This window comes from Arvicanthis niloticus, chromosome 4 (assembly GCF_011762505.2).
Source record: "Arvicanthis niloticus isolate mArvNil1 chromosome 4, mArvNil1.pat.X, whole genome shotgun sequence".
Classification (NCBI taxonomy): domain Eukaryota; kingdom Metazoa; phylum Chordata; class Mammalia; order Rodentia; family Muridae; genus Arvicanthis; species Arvicanthis niloticus.
The window spans coordinates 22,248,703-22,269,849 of NC_047661.1; the positions used below are offsets into that span (position 1 = coordinate 22,248,703).

Sequence of the window (21,147 nt, forward strand, 5' to 3'; positions counted from 1 at the left end):
GAACTCCAGATGTTCCTGCATCTACTTCTCAAATGCTAAGATCACAGACATTTGACACCATGCCCAGCTTTTCCATATGTATATGTTCAACTTCATAAGTAAAACAGAAAATGGTTACCATTTGTTTTGTTAATATTACCTTTATTTTAAATGTAGAGGAAATACATTAACTTGATTTATAATTTAAAAGACTTAGGAAAAGTCTCTCTCCCATGACAGTCCCTAGGCACTCATTATACTTCTGTGAAGGGATATACTGTTGTTAGTTTCTTTATTTTTTTCCCCTATGGATAATTGAGTTGTGCTTTATTGAAATCAGTGTACATATTCTTTTTTTAATTTTATACTTTAGATATACAGATATCAACAGGAACATCCAATTTATACTTTTCTCCATCTGCTTTTCTTATTTAAAAAAGGATCTTGGAAAGATTTACGTATGTAAATCTTTTTTATGTATATGTAAATAACTTCTTTATTAATCTGTTTGGCTTTATAATACATAAGTATATCATATTTATTTAACCAGGTATCAGTTGATGAGATTCTAGATTGTATCTAACCTTTTAGTTATTGTGAATGACCTTTTCATACTTAATATTCACACATGTAAAGTATATTTGTAGTATGAAGTCCTGCAATTAACATTGCAAGTCAAAGATGTGCAGTTCTGAAAAAATGTTCCAAATAGTCCCTGGTGCACCTCTCCACTGACAGTGTGTGAGAATGCCTGCTTACTCAGGCCCACAGTCATGCTTACTTCATACACTCATAGAGATTACAGTGGAAATTTGATACTTGTTTAGATTCCATTGTTAACTAACATTCTTACTACCTATTCAGTTTGAATCCATTTGAATCCCTTTTCAAGACGTGTTAAATTTTTCTAAATCTTCTGTAGCAGATTTTCTTTGTTCTTGATAAATATGTGTTATGGAATCTAAGAAATTTGTGTGCATTTTTTTTAGGAATGCACATATTCCTAAAAAATTTTTAGGAATCACATATTTGGTGATGAGAGCTTTTGTTAATTTTTATCATGGTATTTTTAAAAGTTTATATGATGTAACTTCATACTGTAGTTATAATATTGCACAAGAGGCTAGACATTGATTCTTTTGCATATTTGGTTAGTGAATTGGAACAGGAACAGAAAACTTAGATCTGGTCGTTTGACTGCCATCTTGCACTGAGCAATTCAGGGGTGGGGCTGGTGGGGTATGCAGACAATGGAAAGTAAATGGCTTTGGAAAACTGCGTCAGATTTTTCCTCTCAGTATCTCTGTGGATCTTGTATGAAAATAGTGATCTGTCTGGTATAACCTAAAAATGTGTTATATGTATAAGTAAGAAAATGAAGCTTCTGGATCTTTTGGAACCTGTAATATAAAGCTAAGAGGACACTGTTTAGAGACTCTTCAGTGGATTCTGATACTGGTAGTTGAATGGCTCACATTTTTAGCAATTCTAACTTAAGCAACTATATTCTAAGAGAGTGATTTAGATACTTGGAAGATCTTGAGAGTTAATTGAAAGTTGTTATGTCATACAGTTTCTTACCTAACATATAACACTTATTAAATACTATTCTGAATAGGCCATCATCTAAGCCTGTGTTAAAACAGTCGGTAGAGTATAGGTGTGACCACAACCAATTGTGTTAAGTGGCTCCAGTTCTTTACAAACTTCTTCCTTTATATAATTGAACTTTGCTTCACTTTTAATTCTATAACAAGGAGCATTACAGATTAAATTTAAATATTTGAAAATGACTTTATTTCTTTTCTCTTAAGTCTTATGGAATGTTATAATTCTTTTAAAATAATTTTAAAATTATATTTTATTTGGGTTTGTGTATTCATGTGTCACAGTATACATGTCAGAAAGCAACTTGGGAGGAGTAGGTTATTTCCTTCCACTATGTGGTTTCTGGAATCAAACTCAGTACAAGTCATGTCAGTGACCCTACAATTCTTTATAGTGATTCTTCCAAGCCCATGTTAACTTAGAATATGAATGCAAAGAACAGTGTATTGTAAACTTCATTTTAGCTTTGGAAAGGTTTTCGGGGTCTTTGATAGGAGGTTTAGGTTTAAACAAAGGACAGAAGACATACGTGACACACCATTCCTGCTGCAGTCTGTCCCATTCATCTAGTCTCAGTTCTAGTTTCTCCTGCAAGATTGTCTGACAAGTTGTCAAAACAGTGTGAAATCTCTTTCTGAGAGACAACCCCTATCCTTCCTCTGGCTGCCACCAGGATCCCAGTCTTTTCCAGTGACTTGGGTTCATCATTTTAGTTGTTTGATAGCCAAACTGAGTGGCTCTTGTGGCTCTCGAGAATACCTTTACTCTCCTCAGCAATATTAGGAGAATACAAAGCTCTTGGTACTGTTCATAATGTTAACCAAAAATATATTCTTTGAATTGCTTTGTGTCCTGAAATTGGAACATTGTGGTTCTATAATGGTTATAATGTGTGGACATTCGGTATAGAAAATTAAGTGACTTTTGCCAACAGTCAGAAGACTTATTTGATTCCCCCAATGCTGATTTCATGCTGAAACCAGAAAATTAAGACAGAATGAGCAGGTGCTTTCTGGCAGAACTCTGTAAAAAGTACCATTCCTTTGTGGGTCAGAACTGGTTCTTTGCTTTTTTAGTTAGTTTTTTTATGTATGTGGGCATTTTGCCTGCATGTGTGTCTGTGTGCCATGGACTTGCAGTGTCTGAAGAAGCCAAAGGGTCATTAGACCTTCTGGTACTGAAGTTACAAAAGGTTGTGAGCCACTGGGTGTGTGCTGGGAAGAACAGCCAGTGCTCTTAATCCTGAGCCCCTGTTTCTTTGCTTTTGTTCACTAGTATTACTTCATTACTTCTTTTTGAGCCTTTTTAAATGGAAATTTTGTTATTATGTTGTGCTGATTTGGTTAAATACATGGAAGTAGCTGCTAAGAGGATAGATGTGGTGTAGAGAAAATTGAAGAAGTGAGCTTTAGATTGTTTACAGTTAGCCCACTTCTGTTACCTGTCTTTTGGTTTTTAACGCCGTTTGATCTTAAATTCCTGAGTGTATTTTGTTTTTTCTTTCTAGGTGATGGGAATTGCAATGACACAAGAGGCTTAGAAATCGCAATAAACCAGCGTGTTGATGATGCACTCACTTCAAAACTGCCCATGTTTTACTTGGTCAACAGACCTCATATTAGCTTAGTGCCCACTGCATATCCTCTGCAAATAAACTTGGACCATAAATCACTCAGTTTGAATTGGGCACAGGGGGACAATTCTTTGGAGATTGTGGATGGCTTAAATGGGAAGATCACTGAAAGGTTAGAATTACCACTTTCTCTTTTAAAAATTAGATATTAAGCAAAAGAAAGCATTTTATTGAAATATTGAAATATAAAACTCAACAATTTTGCATATTATTTATTGAATTCTGAACAATTTTATTGGGTGTGGCCAGTTGCTGACATCATATTCACTATAAATTCCTTTTGGGGAAAATATGAGGTTAGAGCAGTTATATTGTAAGTGGTGAAGCCAGCGTTCAAACCCAAGGAATCTGTCTCTGGACCCTGTATTTGTTAAAACATCATTTTATATCAGAATCAATAGAACTTGGTCTTTAAATTTGAATTTCTGGATCTGGGATTAGCAATTTGCATTTTTCACATTCTGTCTCAAATATTATGAACACATAAGTCTAAGAACTATTGTAGCATATCGTGCTGCTTTCTATTATGATAGCCTTGTAAGCTGCATGTGATTTTCTAGTATTTTTCTGAGTCATCCCTATACTAAGGATTACAAACTGGAATTCTAATCTAGACATTTTATTTCCAAAGGCATTATTTTTAAACATAATATTGTATACTTTTAGATATTCCTTTGTAATATTCCTGTAATTTATTATTGAATAAAAATAAAAACTTCTAGTAATGCATATACACATTTTAAATGAACACTGATGTTAAAAAGCTTAATGCACAGGGGAAGAGAAGCCTTTTTTCTTTAAGACTAGAGCCATGGTAAGTTTTCTAGGATACAGTAAGTAACCCATGCACACACATGTAGTCCCAAATAAACCCAGTGTTCTTTTACTTCTTTTAATATCTTTCTTGTAGAAGGATATTTAATCAAGACCAATACAACTATTTCTTGGCATGAATATCATCAAGCATAATACTCTGAGATAATACTCAAGATAGAGTCAAGAATAATATAGACTACCAGAATTAATGAATTGTTTGTGCTTTAAATTATAAATAGGTCCAACTTTACACATTCAACTATATCAAAGATATTTTAAAACTTAGAAAATAATGACATGACAAAATAGAATAAATAAAAATGAAATTAGTGTAATTTTTTATTATGGCCAAGGATTTTCAAATAATAAAAATAAAACAGCGGATATGTTTGACTATTAGGCTATGTGAATTTTAGTCTCAAAGAATCTCAAGCAGAGAAAGCCCAGTCCAGTGGTGCTGACCCTGACACCAGAGAAGAAAAGACAGGTTCCCTAGGTTCTGGACAGCCTGGACTTCTGAACAAAAGATGTTTGTGTTGTTGTTATTGTTGTTGTTGTTGCTGTTGTTGTATTTTTAGATATTCAAGCCCTAAGGACTCTGTCAAAAGAAAGAAGAATTGAAGTCAGAGTCTCACTATTTAACCCTCGCTTCCCAAAAGTCTCATTTTTTTATTGAGTTACATATGTATCACATTTTATTATCCTTTCTTCTGTCTAGGGGTGTTTGGTTTAGATTCTTTCAATTTCCTGGCTGTTGTAAATATAGAGCAGTCATGTATCTGTGCATGTCATTAGGTATGTATATGCCCAGGAATGGAATAGCTGGGTCATATAGTAGGGTTTTTGTTTTTTGAGGATTTTCCATACCTATTTCCAGAGTGTCTCCATCACAAGTTAGTAAGCATTCCTCTTTGACTGTGGCTTCCCTGGCATTGGTTGTCAGTCATTCTGTCTTAGCCGCTCTGCCTGGAGTGAGATGGAATGTCAGTTGTCTTAGTTTGCACCTCACTCACTATCTGCTAAGTGTGATGAACACTCTTTGAGGTATTTCTTAGCCACTTTTATTTATTATTCAAAACTTCAGAGCCCGTTATTAAGTTGGGTCATTTATATCCTTGATTCTTGTTTGTTGTTGTTTTGGTTTGTTTTTTTGTTTGTTTTTGAGTTTTGTATATTCTGTATGTTAATTGTCTGTCAGATTTATAGCTTGAAAAGAGTTTCTCCCATTCTGTGGGTTTCTCCATTGCTCACTTGATTGTTTTCTTATTTGTATGGAAGCCTTTTTTATGAAGTCCTACTTCTCAGTTGTTCACTGATTTTTTTTGGCAAATGGAATCTTATCAGAAAGTTATTTTCTACACTTCTGCATTAGTGAGGATTCCCATTGCTGTGAGGAGACACCATGCCAAAGGCAACTCTTATAAAGGGAAACATTTTATTGGGACTGGCCTACAGGTTCAGTCCATCATCATCATGGCAGGAAGCATGATACCGTCCAGGCAGGTATGGTGCAGGAGAAGAAGCTGAGAGTTCTGTATCTTGTTCCAAAGGCAGACAGAAGCCTGGCATCTTCAGGCAGCTAGAAGGAAGGTCTCTCAAAGCCTACCTCCACAGTAATACACTTCCTCCAACAAGGCCACACCTCTGCCACTCCACAGGCCAAGCATATTCAAACCACCACATATCCTGTATTTTATAGTGTACTTCCTGTTTTCTTGTAGTAGATTTAGTATTTCAGGTTTTAAATAGAGATCTTTGATCCACCTGGGTTTAATTTTTGTGCTGGATGATAAGGTTATAATTTCACTCTTCTGTATGTGGACATCCCATTTTCCTCAGCACTTTTATTACAGAAGCTGTTCTTTTATCAGTGCTTATTGTTTGCCTGTCAAATATCAGGTGGCTGTCATACACCCAATTACTACTGCTGCTGCTCCTACTCCTATTACTACTAATAATAATAATAATAATATGAGAAGAGGCTATCAACTTGATATGGTGACATGGCAGAAGCTGCAGGGAAGGAAAGGGAGGTCATTTTATTTAAAAACATTTTAAAAAGAAGCAAGCAGAAAGCAACAAAAATACTGATGTTAGAAGGAGGAAGAAAGAGGAAAGGGAGGACGGAAAGAAAAGGGGAGGGGGAAGAACTACCTAAGTGCTGGAGAGCTGGCTTAATAGTTAAGAGTTGTTGCTAATTTTGCAGAGGATGGAAGTTTGATTCCCAGCACCCACATGGGGTGGATCAAAACTGCCTGTAACTCCCAGCTCTAGGGGATTTGACTCCCTTATCTGGATTCTAAGGATATTTAATGTGCATGTGTGCATATTTGTGTATACACAGCACACACATAGATAAAAATTTAAAAGCATCCAACTCTCTCTCTCTGTCTCTGTGTGTGTGTGTGTGTGCACAGTCTCACTAAGAAGGCTAGTCTCTGGTTTTTTGTTTTGGTTTGGTTTGGTTGGTTTTTCAAGACAGGGTTTCTCTGTGTAGCCCTGGCTGTCCTATAACACTCTGTAGACCAGGCTGGCCTAGAACTCAAGGAACTGCCTGCCTCTACCTCCCAAGTTCTGTGATTAAAGGCATGTACCACCATGCCTGCCTAGTCTCAGTTTTTCAATTATCTTGTCTCAGCCTGAGTGTTAGGGTTACAGGTGTGATCTACCATGCCTGTCATAAATCCACCAGTCCTTACATGAAGCAGATGCATCTTGCATCTTGAAACATGTTGAAACATTACTTCCTTCTCAACATACACATAAAATTTACAAAGAAAGCTTTGCAATAATTACTGCAACAGAAACTTTAGAAGCACTTAAAAACAGATGATGTATAGCTCAGTAGTAATTGAAGTTTTTCCTCATGCATCAGAGTGGTAGCAGAGGTGACACCCACTTAGAAATTTATATTTCTTATCACCATTTACTGATGTCATCATTCCAGTAGAGCATATAACAAAGGTCTACTAAGGAGTAAAACTAAAAAGGAGAACAGTAGATGGTTTGTTGCAGGATAAAATACAGCTTTATTGACTCAAAAATACTACCAGGATTGGTGATGACATGCCAGGATGACTGTTTATTGTTACTGCTGCTGCCTAACATTGATATGCTGGATTAGAGAAAGTGAGAAACAACATGTGGGAGAAAGGAGGTAAGACTACCACTGTTAGGGGAGTTTGGATGTTGAACCAAGCACCTTACAGACACCAGGCACATGTTCCCCTTCCGTGTTCCCCCAGTTCTGCTGAAAAGTCCAAAAATTTTATAGAAAACCTACCAACAGTATCACAGTAGGAAATTAATATAGAAATCAGTAGGTTTCATATACATGAGTGCATGCTCATGCTAACATTTGCTGCATAAAAACTACCTCAAAACTCAGTGATTTGAAGCAACAATGTATTGTTACTTCTCAATAAATGTTTAGATCAGCTGAAGGATTCTTCCGGATCTGATTAGAACTCAGGCATCTCAAGTCAGGTGTGAGTCAAAGATTAAGTCATTTTGGTTGATCTCTCAGAAGATTAACTGTTCTCTGCCCTTTAGGTAAATCCCAGAACAGTTGCTTGAACTTGAAGGAGTCTGAAGAGAAGAAAACAGGGTTACCCTGAAACCTAGGCTCTGAACTGGCACATTTTCTCTTTGTTCACCATAACAAATCATAAGGCTAGCACAAATTCACAAATTCAAGGGGATGCATGGCTCTGAAAAGCTACATGGAAACCAGAAGACTGGAAAGTTTTAACAGTTTTAATCATCTCTCAGAAGAACAGCTAATAAATTATAATGGGGGAAAAGTTACTTAGTAAAAAGGTTTACCATCTAGAACTCAGTTTTATTAGAATTGACAATGTTTACATGTGCATGCACACACATATACATGTATGGATGGTTATGAAGAAGTGTTTTCTAAATTAAAGTTTGCTTGTAGAGGATGCACTGTACAGTTTCAGATTCGATCCATGTGTCCTTCATGTCACCTATTGCTCTAGTCAAAACTCAGTGGTCGTCATCACTCCAGAAGGTACTTCCATGCCACCTTTCAGTCAAGCACAGGAGAATCATTGCTTCAATTTGTATTACCATAATTTAGTTTTACTTCAAATAACAAAAATATTCAAATACAAACATTCAGTTTCAACTTTTGATGTAGTACAGTAACAAGTTAAATTAGCTTCTGACAGCAATTAAATACTCTGTATACTTCTGATCTAAAATAAAGCTGCCCGTCATGTATTCTTCTGCCTAATTGGGACTCATAAATATTAGTGGACTATTATTTAATCCCTACAGTTGCCAACATAAGTCATTAACTGTGATTACTGTGTGTTTCATTTCTTTCAACTTTAGTTCTCCATTTAAAAGTGGTTTATCAATGGCAAGTCGGCTTTGTAAGGCTGCAATGTTAAGTCGATTTAATCTACTTGCCAAGGAAGCTAAAACAGATGATTTACTTGAAGCTCGGACATACCATGCAGCTAAGGTGAGGTGATCATAAAAGTACAGATAAATACAGTCATGTTGTAAATATATGGAGACAGCAAACATTTATTAAACAGCCCTGAATATAACATATTACAGTACTTACTTTGCTTAACACCCTTTTCTTATCCTCAGAGAAACAAATGTAATAAATCTTTTTTTTCTCTGCATGGCATTATTAACTATAGAATGTTATGTCTTACAATAATACGTTGCCTAAGATGTTTAATTCCAGACCCTAATTTAGATATGATATAGCAGATACTATAGATTTTTTTCTTTCTAAACAGATTTTTGGGGACGGGAGGATTAGATTGCTTGCACATTCAAGGCAGGCACTGTAGCACTGAGCTAAAGTCACAGTACATACTGAATTTTATTTATTAAACTCTCATTTGGTATGGCTTATCATGTATATACTTCCATGTTATCATTAGTATTCCTGATTTTAATAATATAGTGTTATATTAAAGTCTCTTAATTTTGCCAGCACTGGAATAATCAATCAATACTTCCAAGCTGTAAAGCATCATTATCTACAGGCCTGTATATATACTCCCACTGATAGCTATATCAACCACAAGCCTATGTAGATGTTCCCACATACACTTACATCAATCACAATCCTATGTACACATGCCACAGATAGTTAAATCAACTACAATCCTGTGTACACATACCCACTTGGAGGTACAGCAACTGCAAGCCTGTGTACATATTCCCATACACAGTTACAGAAGCTACAAGCCTTTGTACACACACCACATAGAACCAAGTGTGAGCTTCTCTCCATCATTGCTGTTTTGAGTGATGTAAAGAGGCTATAGGTCTTTTTGTAAAAACAGTATGAAAAATAAACAAAATAGTCAAAAGCACTCTTTCATAACTCTGGAAATTAATTAAAGGTAGGAAAATTCAAATATCAAAATTATATTTTTTGAAAAAGTGCTAGGACTTTAACAAGTTTATACGCAGGCCCAAGATGGCGTTGTCCACGGGCTCGGGCTGCGGGTGATGGTCTGCAGGCAGGAGCTGCCTTGCGCCTGGCACACCCTGCACAGCTCCGTGGTCTGTGCCAAGAACCAGGCAGCATAACAAGGGAGACAAGCCTGTGAGCTATGAGGAGGCACATGCCCCGCACTACATCGCACACCGAAAGGGCTGGCTGTCACTGCATACAGGTAACCTGGATGGAGAAGATCATGCTGCAGAGAGAACCCAGGAGGATGTTTGTCTTCGAAAGTTTATGGTGGGCACCTTTCCAGGCTGCCTGGCTGACCAGATTATTCTGAAGCGCAGGGCCAACCACGTGGACATCTGTGCCCTGGTCCTCGGAAAGCTGCCAGCACACAAATTCTACTTTCTCGTGGGCTACAGTGAGACTCTGTTGTCACACTTTTACAAGTGTCCTGTGAGACTCCACCTTCAAACTGTGCCCTCCAAGGTCGTGTACAGTACATATAAAGGGTGTTCTTTCTTTCGTCAAGCTGTAACCTGCAAAGGCCCACAGAAGTGAAGTCGATCAAATGCCTGCTCCCAGTGGGTGGAGGCGTGGACTCCAAGCTGCTGTTGAATAAAACCCTGATAATGTTTTGTCAAAAAAGGAAGGAAGGAAGGAAGGAAGGAAGGAAGGAAGGAAGGAAGGAAGGAAGGAAGGAAGAAAGAGAGAGAATGAGTTTGAATGGTTTGAATCGTAGGGAGTATAGTTAGCAGAATTCAGACTCCACTACAGTCAGATTTTACTGCCAGAGGCAATATGCTTGATACAGGACAAAGGATAACATTCGTAGAATTTTTTTTTTCTTTTTTCAGACTAAGGTGCCAAATTCAGTAGGAAATAAATAGGAAAAGCTGGTAAATCTGGCTCAAATTGGAGTCCTTGTTGCAGGCAAGTGGTAAATCTATTTACCAAGATGATATGGGGAAACAAAAGAACTGAAATCAACTTGAAACTCTCTGTTCTCTGGCTGATAGGAAAACTAGAGTCATGTACAAGATGAGCTCAAGAAGAACAGTTCAGTGAACAAAAGCCAAAGGATACTTAAGATACAGATGCAATATTAAATATACCCACTTCCACATGCAAGTGTGTCAGAAGAAGACAGGAGCCCCATGAGTCTTGTGTTTGAGTGCAGTGTCTGCTGTTAATACTATTTATCTCTTAAGTTATATAGGTACAAGGTAACCACTGGGATGCTAGGCCTACTGTAAAAATAAAAGGGAAAAATGAGAATGAGAGCATAGCAGCTCAACACTGGTGAAGACATGCCAGTGAAAGCAGAACTGTAAATTAGCAACATAAACATCAGGTAATGTTCTAACCACTGTGGCATTAAAATATCAACAGGAGAATGAAATGTGGGAAGTTGTCATATATTTGGAAATTTTTTTACTTCATAAGAACTAACTTCTAGAAAAACTAAGAAACATCATAGAGTGAGTTAAAAAGCACAATATTGAAATTAATGGGTATTTAAAGTATGGCAATTGTGTAGCTTTAAATGCTTATATTACAGAATAATACTAAAATTAATTATTTAAGCTTCCAATTCAAGAAACTGATTAAAAGCTGGGGCATAAACATAAATAAAATGGAATAAACAATATGTACTTGAGTGGAAATCAATGAAATGTGAAACAAAAATAAATTAAAAAACGAAATCTAAAGTTGGTTGAAAAACACTGAGTTGTTTGCTGGTGGAGGGAGGGCCTTGCTTTCATAAGATGGCTGCTATTAAGAAACACGGGCTGCAGTGTACAGCCCAGGCTAGCCCAACTCAGCAGTCTTCCTTCTCACACTTCTCATGTGCTAGAATGACTATACTTCTCAAGACAGCAGTGATTAATTCTTTTTCTTTTCATTAATCCTTTTTTTTTTCATGTAAGATTTCCATGTAGCATGTTTTATAGCATGTTAAACCAACTAGAACTTCTCTCAAACATTGCCACTGTTCATCAAGTGAATTTAAGTTATGTTCTAAATTCTCTGTTGTCATTTCAACAATGTCCGTAGCCTCTACCAGGAATAGATACCATTTCAAGCATGTGAGAAGAGAGTAAGCTACACACAAAGTCCTTGTCTAAAAATAAAACTGTACACCTTGTCAGTAGACCACACTGTAAACAGATGTGCTCTCATCCAGACTTTAGTGTTTCAGTCATAAATCACAAGAAAAAAATTTAGTATGATCTTTTGATGGCTATAAAGATCTCTGGGTAGTAAATGAATATTGTCGTTGGTTGATAGCTAGTATCTACATCATCCCTTAACAAAACAGTCAAGGCATTCTTTAAAACTTTAAGCCAGGCATGGACTTAAAGTGCTCTGAGCCAGAGCTCGGCGATTTGCTTCAGCTTCTTCACCAGCACTTGTGCTGCTTCACTTCACACTTTGATGGAGTCAGGCTCTTTCTCTAAACCTCATGAATAACTGTAGCTCAGAAGATGGACACACTAGCTGCTATTGATAGTTTGGATGGATGAGGCCTCATGCGTTATATTGAGACTGAAAATGGTACAGCCACTTTTGGAAAACAATTTGGCTTTTCCTTTGCCCTCTGCCCTTCGAAACTAAACATAGTTGCCATGTGACTCAGCAATACCACTGGCATTTGTAGGAAACAAGACTTAATGAATGTTTATGACAGCATTTTCCTAATAGTAAAAACTTGAAGTATGCACGTTCTTAAGCTGGCAAGTGGACAGCTATGGTCGATTCTTACAGTGGTGTTAACTGACAGTGAAAACCAAGCCTGACACATGGAATAGCATGAACTGGAAAATACTGCGCTAGCCTGTCATGGCAGAGTGCTCACTCATTAATCTCTTATGTGAAACTTCCAGGAAACTAACTCTAGAAACAAAAAAATGTGAAGTTGCCTGGGGCTAGAGCCAAAGGTAGAGGTAGAGACTGATTGCAAGCCTGTAAGAGACAGAATCCAAGATTTAGAGGTAGTGAAGTTAGATTACCGCTGGACTTGGTTAATTAGCACATCCTAAAACGTTAACAGAGATCGCAGTGGGAAAGTTTTACAGTTAACCGCACTTTAGTAAAGGCAGCTTTGTGAAGGTATGTATGTTCATTTATAAAAAATAAGAACACGTGAAAATAGCAGTGGTAGTTATCTATAGTTTGTTATAGATGATACTTTTGTATGTTTCTTTCCATTTTTATGTCATGAATTTATTTAATCTTAATTATAATGTTAAATAACAAGCACAATTGCCTGCTTAGGCATATTTGGAAAGAATTGTTTTAAATTAGCATAGGAGTTCAGAGATTTTTCATTAGTTTTTTTTTTTTTTTAATTTAAAGTTGAACAGTATGGGGTTATTTACTTTGCAGGCCAAGTTGATGCAATTAACTTCCTGTGTCTCTGTCTCTCTCTCTAGTGTATGTCTGGACCCTATCAAGAAGCTAAGGCGTTACTGAAGGCCTACTTGCAGCAGCATGGCTATGGCTCCTGGATTGTGAAGTCTCCCTGTATAGAGCAATTTAGTATGTGAATTAGACAACATGTTGGCATATTAAAAATCTTTTATTTTTAGTGTATTTGACTGGTAAAAATGTTTTAAAATATAGAGACTTTAGCCCTCACAGTGGAAGTTTGGTAACAGCAATGCCCAGATGTTGTTAAAAATGTGTAAATACCCATGACACCTTGCACTGAGACAATACACTTTTTTACCTTTTATAAAAGAATTGCCTAATTAAACATGTAGACATTTTCCATTAGTTTTGTAGACATAAAGCTATTACAACTCTCAAGTAGTTTTAAGAAGCCATTGACCTTTTAAAGGGTTTAAAAGATAATTCATATATCTTGGTCTGTACTTTAAATTTATCCATACAGATGTAATATCCAACATTGTATACAATATCCCACTATAGGTTTTTATAACTGAAAGCAAGAGTCAAGAATAAAAATAATACTAACTTAACTGATTTAGCAGGCATTTGGGTGTATGATCAGTGCCACTGACCCTGCTTGGTGATAGAAAACCAATCATTAGAATATCACTCGTGGCTCAGGATTTCATGAGTAAACACATACAAATAGCTAAAAGCCCTAATCACATTAGGAAAAAAATCTGGTAAATGATTATGATAATTAATATTCTTTAAAAAGACTTCCCTTTTTAAGTGGCCTATAGGATTTATAACACATGTAATTTACTTCTTTGTAATTAGAGTAGTAGAGATTTTTGATTTATAGGGAAATAAAGCATTCTTGAGCATCATAGATCTTTGTTTAGACAATAGTTAGAGGGAAAGGACAGCTTAATCACGTCGTCGGTTTACTTTATATTTTTCAGCTAGCTTTATCAAGCATCGTTGGTTCTTAAGTCTGTTCCTTTATCTCACTTAAATCTCTACTAAATTTCTAAGTCCTCCTCACCCTACACAGGCTGTTATCTCAGCTCTAAATATGTGCTGAAACGATTCTGTAAAGACACATGTCTCTGGGTGGTCTAGAGTCTACTTACTAGGTTGAACCATGGGAATTTGCATTTTTTATATGATAGAAATGATTAAAATATGAGCAGTTTCTTATGGATCAATGTAAATATATTAGCAAATTACATCTCAGTTGGTTGTATGATACTTTTTATTTCTCTAGTTAACATTTTCTTGTAAATATTTTTAATTGCTTTTTCTTATAAGCTGCTTTTTTTAATGGAAAACTTCAACCTATTTTTTTTTTATTTTGCTACTTAATAGTAAAATTGCCTTTGAAAACTCGAAATGCTTCACCTTTTCTTGGCCACTCACATTTGTAACATCTGGGAAAGTAGATAATTAGTCTCTGAAATCTCCCTAGTCAAGGATCCAAGAGCTGTCCTACGATGAGAATCAGTAGAATTATGATCTCTTTTCTCAAGTTTGTAGTTTTGAGGGGAAAATAAGTCAAATACAACCCAGTTGCTTTATGGACAGAATTCATTTTTTAAGTTAAAGATTTTATTTTCAGTTATTTGGCGGGATCAGGGAGCATGCGCACATAAATTGCAGATACCCATAGAGTCAAGGAGAGGGTGTCAGATCCCCTGGAGCTGGACTTACAAGTGATTGTGAGCTAGCTGCCTGATATGGGTCTCAGGATCAAATCCCTGCCTTCTGCAAGAACAGTATATACTTTTAACTGCTGAGCCATTTCATCAGTCCTCAAGAGAACTTTTTATCCAGAACCTAGTCACTGAGTGTGTCCAGATACTGTTTCTACCTGTAGAAGTTTTGGTTTAGAAAATGGAGTCTAGGTATGGTTAAGATCCCTGGGAGACTATGAGGACTGAGAAGAAGGCAATAGTTATAAGGCAGTGAGCCAACCGAGTGGGGAGGAATAGACCTGAAGGCAGCATGGACCCACCACTGACTGTGACTACTGTAAGGAATTTAATCTTCTAGCTCAAGTTCTTCTTTATTTTATTTGCAATCCATTTGTTGCCCCCATCCCAGTCTGCCTTCCCACGGTTCCTCTTCACATTCCTCCTCCCACTGTTTCCAAGAGGATGCCTTACACACACTATGCCTCCCCACTCCCTGAAGCTTCAAGTCTCTCAAGAGTTAGGCACATCTTCTCCCACTGAGGCCAGACCAGGCAGTCCTCTGTTGTATGTGTCGGGGGCCTCAGACCAGCTACTGTAGCTGCCTGGCTCAGTGTCTGAGAGATCTCAGGGATCCACGTTAGTTGAGTTTTCCTATGGGGTCACCCTTCTCCTCAGCTTCTTCCAGCCTTTCCCTAATTCAACTACAGGGGTCCGCAACTTCAGTCCAATGGTTGGGTGTAAGTATCTGACTCTTTTTCAGCTGCTTATTGGGCCTCTCAGAGGACTGCCATGCTAGGCTCTTGTCTGTAAGTACATCATAGCATCAGTAATAGTATTAGCCCTTGGAGCCTCCCCTTGAGCTGGATCCCAATTTGGGCCTATCACTGGATATCACCTTTCCCTCAGTCTATTCTCCATTTTTGTCCCTGCAGTTGTTTTAGACAGGAACAGTTCTGGGTCAGAAATGCCCTGTCTTTCTACTGGCCGCGGACTCCATGAGTTCCCTCTTCCCCACTGTTGGGTATTTCATCTAAGGTCCATCCCTTTGAGTCCTAAGAGTCTCTCACCTTCCAGGTCTCTGGTACTTTCTAGAGGGTCCCCTGGCCTCCACCCACACCCTAAGGTTGCATATTTCCATTCATTCTGCTGGCCCTCAGAGCTTCTCTCATGTCTCCCCACCCCATACCTGATCGTGCTCCCCTTTTCCCTCCCCCCTCCCGCACAAATCCCCTCCTCCCTCTGCCTCCCGTGATTAATAATTATTTTCTTCCCCCTAATAAGTGGGCAATTGAAGCATCCTCAGTTGACCTTTCTGCTTGTTAAAGTTCTTAGATTCTGTGGGTTATATCCTAGGTATTCTGTACTTCTTGGATAATATCCACTTATTAGTGAGTACATACCATCTATGTCTTTTGGAGTCTGGGTTACCTCACATAGGATGGTATTTTCTACTTCCATCCATTTGCCTGCAAAATTCATGATGTCCTTGTCTTTAATACTGAATAGTATTTCATTGTGTAAATGTACCACAATTTCTGTATCCAGTCTTCCATTGTGGAACATCTGTGTTGTTTTCATGTTCTGGCTATCACAGATAAGGATGCTGTGAGCATATTGGAGCACTTGTTTCTCTGGTATGGTGGGGCATTTTTTGGGTATATGCCCAAAAGTGGTACAGCTTTGTCTTCAAGTAGGTCTTCCAATTTTCTGAGGAACCACCAGATTGATTTCCAAAGTGGTTGTACCAATTTGCAGTCCCACCAGCAATGGAGGAATGTTTCTCTTCTATGCATCCTTGCCAGCATGTGCTGTCACCTGAGTCTTTGATCTTAGCCATTCTCATTTGTGTAATGTGGAATCTCAGGGTTATTTTGATTTGCATTTTTCCTGATCACTAAGGACTTTGAACATTTCTTTAAGTGCTTCACAGCCATTCAAGATTCTTCTGTTGTGAATTCTCTGTTTAGCTCTGTAGCCTGTTTTTTTTAATTGGGTTATTTGGGTTTTTGTAGGTTAGCTTCTTGAGTTCTTTATATATTTTGGTTATTAGCTTTCTATTGGATGTGGAATTAATGAAGATTTTTTTTCACATTCTGTAGGTTGCCGATTTGTCCTATTGACTATGTCCTTTGCCTTACAGAAGCTTTTCAGTTTCATGAGTTCCCATTTCTCAATTCTTGATCTTAGAGCCTGAGCCATTGGTCTTCTGTTTAGGAAGTTTCCCTTTGTGCCAATGAGTTCAAGGCTCTTTTTCACGTACTCTTCTATTAGATTGAGTGTATCTGATTTTATGTTGAGGTCCTTGATCCACTTGGACTTGAGCTTTGTGCAAGGTGACAAATATGAGTCTTTTTTCATTTTTCTACATACAGACTACTAGTTAGACAAGCACAATTTATTGAAGACACTTTCTTTTTTCTATTGTATGTTTTTGGATTCTTTGTCAAAGATCAAGTGTTCATAAGAGTGTGGGCTTATTTCTGGGTCTTTGATTCTGTTCCATTGATTGACCGGTATGTACCAATACCATGCAGTTTTTTATCACTATTGCTCTGTAGTACAGCTTGAAGTCAGGGATGGTGGTTCCCCCAGAAGTTCTTTTATTGTTAAGAATTGTTTCTGCTGTCCTGGGATTTTGTTTTCCCATATGAACTTGATGATTGCTCTTTGAATGTCTGTGAAGAACCTTAAAGGGGATTACATTGAATCTATAGGTTGCTTTTAGTAGGATGGACATTTTTACTATGTTAATCCTATCAATGCATGAATGTGAGAGATCTTTTCATCTTCTCAGGTCTTCGATTTCTTTCTTCAGGGACTTGAAGTTCTTGTCATACAGATCTTTCACTTGTTGATTTGAGTTACACCAAGATAGTTTATTTTATTTGTAACTATTGCGATGGGTGTTGTTTCCCTATTTTCTTTCTCAACCCCATTTATCTGTTGTGTATAGGAAGGCTACTGATTTGTTTGAGTTAATTTTATATCCAGCCACTTTGCTGAAGTTGTTTATCAGGGTTAGGAGTTCTCTGGTGGAATTTTGGGGGTCACTTATGTATACTATCATATCATCTGCAAATAGTGATATTATGACTTCTTCCTTTCCAATTTATATCTCTTTGATCTCCTTTTGTTGTCTAATTGTTCTAGCTAGAACTTAAAGTACTATTTTGAATAGATATTGAGAGAGTGGGCAGCCATGTCTAGTTCCTGATTTTAGTTTGATTGCTTCAAGTTTCTCTTCATTTAGTTTGCTATATATTGCTTTTATTATATTTAGATAAGCACCTTGAATTTCTAATCTCTCCAACACTTTTAACGTGAAGGGTGTTCTATTTTGTCTTCACTAAAGCCATCTGGCCCTGGGCTTTTTTTTTTTTTTTTTTTTTTTTTTTTTTTTTTTTTTTTTTTGGTTGAGAGGTATTTAATGACTTCTATTTCCTTAGGGAATATGGTACTGTTTAGATAGTTTACCTGCTCTTGATTTAACCTAAGCACATGGTGTCTGTCTAAAAAAATCATACATTTTATCTGGATTTTCCAGGTTTGTTGAGTAAAGACTTTTGAGGTAAGATCAGATGTTTTTTGTTTGTTTTTTAATTTCCTCACTTTCTGTTTTTCTGTCTCCCTTTTCATTTCTGATTTGTTAATTTGGATACTGTCTCTATGTCCTTTAGTTAGTTTGGCTAAGGGTTTATCTATCTTGTTGATTTTCTTAAAGAACCAGCTTTTGTTTTTGTTGATTCTTTGTATCATTCTCTTTGTTTCTAATTGGTTGATTTCTGTCCTGAGTGTGATTATTTCCTGCTGACTACTCCTCTTGGGTGTGTTTGCTTCTGTTTGTTCTAGGGCTTTCAGATGTACTGTTACATTACTAGTGTAGGATCTCTCCATTTTCTTTATGAGGGCACTTAGTGCTATGAATTTTCGTCTTAGCACTGCTTTCATTTTGTTCCATGTTTGGATATGTTGTGTCTTCTATTTTGTTCATTGAATTCTAGAAAGTCTTTAATTCCTTCCTTCATTTCTTCCCTGACCAGTTATCTTTGAGTAGAGAGCTGTTCAGTTTCCATGGGTGTGTGATATTTCTGTGTTTTTTGTTGTTATTGAAGTTCAGCCTTAGTCCATGGTGATTTGATAGGATTCATGGGATTATTTCAGTCTTCTTGTATCTATTCAGGCCTGTTTTGTTACTGATTATGTGGTCCATTTTGGAGAAGGTACCATGAGGTGCTGAGAAGGTATATTCTTTTGTTTTAGGGTGAAATGTTCTGTATATATCTGTTAAATTCATTTGGTTCATAACTTCTGTTAGTTTCACTGTGTCTCTGTTTAGATTCTGTTTCAATGACCTGTTCATTGGTGAGAGTAGGCTGTTGAAGTCTCCCACTATTATTGTGTGGGGTTCAATGTGTGCTTTGAGCTTTAGTAAAGTTTCTTTTAAGAATGTGGGTACCCTTGCATTTGGGGCATAGATGTTCAGAATTGAGACATCACCTTGGTGGATGTTTCCATTGATGAGTATGAAGCATCCTTCATTTTTTTTGGTTAACTTTTGGTTGAAAGTCTCTTTTATTGTATATTAGAATGGCAACTCCCACTTGTTTCTTGGGACCATTTGCTTGGAAAACCTTTTTCCGCCTCTTACTCTGAGGTAGTGCCTGTCTTTGTCGTTGAAGTGTGTTTCTTGTATGTAGCAAAATGCTGGATCCTGCTTGCATATCCAGTCTGTTAGCTTATGTCTTTTTATTGGTGAATTGAGTTCATTGATGTTGAGAGACATTAAAGACAGATTGTTAGTATTCTGTCTAAACTCCACCTCCACAGTTACCTGGCAATAGCCAGGTAGGCCTGGCTAACTGTAAAAGGGCTTGCTTGCCCCCTCCTCTCTTTCTTGATCTCTTGATCTCTTGCCTCTAGCTTCTCTCTGTCTCCTCACTTCTCTCCCTTCTTTTCCCCCTCTCTCCATGTGGTCATGGCTGGCCTCTACTTCTCTGTTTCTCTACTTATCTTCTTTCTCTCTCTTCTCTCTCTTTTTCCATTTTCTTCTTCTACTTCTCCCCCCACCCCTTTGCCCTATCTCCCCTCCCTTGGAATCCTTTGGTCTGGTGTGTGGTCTGTTCTAAGCTGTGCGCGGACGTCTAACACAGATGATTGATAATTCCTGTTATGTTTGTTGTTGGAGGTGGTATTATGTGTATGTGGTTCTCTTCTTTTGTTTTGTTGTGAGATGACTCATTTCTTGTTTTTTTTTCTCCCTTCTGTGTAGATACGCTCCTTGTGTTGGAGTTTTCCTTCTAGAATTCTCTGTAGGTCTGGATTAGTATATATATATATATATATAGATAGATAGATAGATAGATAGATAGATATAGATATAGATATAGATATAGATATAGATATAGATATAGATATAGATATATATATATATATATATATATATATATATATATATATATATTTGGTTTTGTCATGGGATATTTTGGTTTCTCCATTTATGATGAGTGAGAGTTTTCTGGGTTTAGTAGTCTGGGCTGGCATTTGTGTTTTCTTAGGGTCTGCATGACATCTGTCCAGGATCTTTAGAGTCTCTGTTGAGAAGTCTGGTGTAAATCTGATAGGTCTGCCTTTATCCTTGGCCTTTTAGCCTTACAGCTTTTAATATTCTTTCTTTGTTCTGTGCACTTAGTGTTTTGATTATATGTGATGGGAGGATTTTCTTTTCTAGGTCAATCTAATTGGTGTTCTGTAGGCTCATTGTACATTTATGGCCATATCTGTCTTTAGGTTGGGGAAGTTTTCTTTAATAATTTTGTTAAAGATTTTTTCTGGCCCTTTGATCTGGGAATCTTCACTCTCTTCTCTTTATTATTCTTAGGTTTGGCCTTTTCATTGTGTTGGATTTCTTGGATATTTTGGGTTAGGAGTTTCTGATGCTTTGTATCTTCTATGGTATCTTCTACACTTGAGATTCTCTCTTGTATTCTGCCAGTGATGTTTACATCTATAGTTCCTGACCTCTTTCTTAGGCTTTCCATTCCCAGGGTTACCTCTATTTGCGATTTCTTCATTGTTTCTATTTCCATTTTTAGATCGTGGACTGCTTTGTTCAGTTTCTTCACCTGTTTGATTGTTATTTATATCCACCGTAAAAGTCTCCATTATTTTCATGAGATGGGATTTTAGGTCAGCATCATGCTTTTCAGGTGTGTTGGGGTATCCAGGGCTTGCTGTGGTGGGAGAACTGGGTTCTGGTGGTGTCAAAGTATATTGGCTTCTGTTGGTTATGATCTTGCACTTGCCTCTCACCATATTGTTATCTCTGGGGTTAACTGGCCTAGGTGTCTCTGTCTGGAGCTTTGCCTCCTGTGTCCCTCGGCTGCAGCAGATCTCCTAGGAGCTCTGTGATACTGGCTGCAGTAGATTTCCTTGGAGACCTGTAAACTTTCGGTGTTGAGAGTGAGGGGCAGTCAAACTGATCTGCCCCAGCACAGGTGCAGACTGGAAGGGAAATGGAGTTCACACCAGCACTCCAATTTTTATTTTATAACTGGCATTAAATCAGTTTCCCTTAT

General features: G+C 37.3%; 1 protein-coding gene and 1 pseudogene across 1 annotated transcript in view; both read left to right on the plus strand.

Annotated features, from left to right (window-relative positions):
- The window catches only part of Adad1 (adenosine deaminase domain containing 1), a 35,089-nt gene extending 20,821 nt beyond the window's left edge, over positions 1-14,268 (plus strand). Inside the window, exons 10-12 of the mRNA XM_034500402.2 lie at positions 3,095-3,332; positions 8,393-8,525; positions 12,917-14,268. Of these exons, the coding sequence (XP_034356293.1) occupies positions 3,095-3,332; positions 8,393-8,525; positions 12,917-13,030 (485 nt within the window). The 3' untranslated portion in view covers positions 13,031-14,268. The remainder of the gene's footprint in view (positions 1-3,094; positions 3,333-8,392; positions 8,526-12,916) is intronic.
- On the plus strand, positions 9,161-10,040 carry LOC117706745 (small ribosomal subunit protein uS3m pseudogene; annotated as a pseudogene).
- Positions 14,269-21,147: the final 6,879 nt, after the last annotated feature.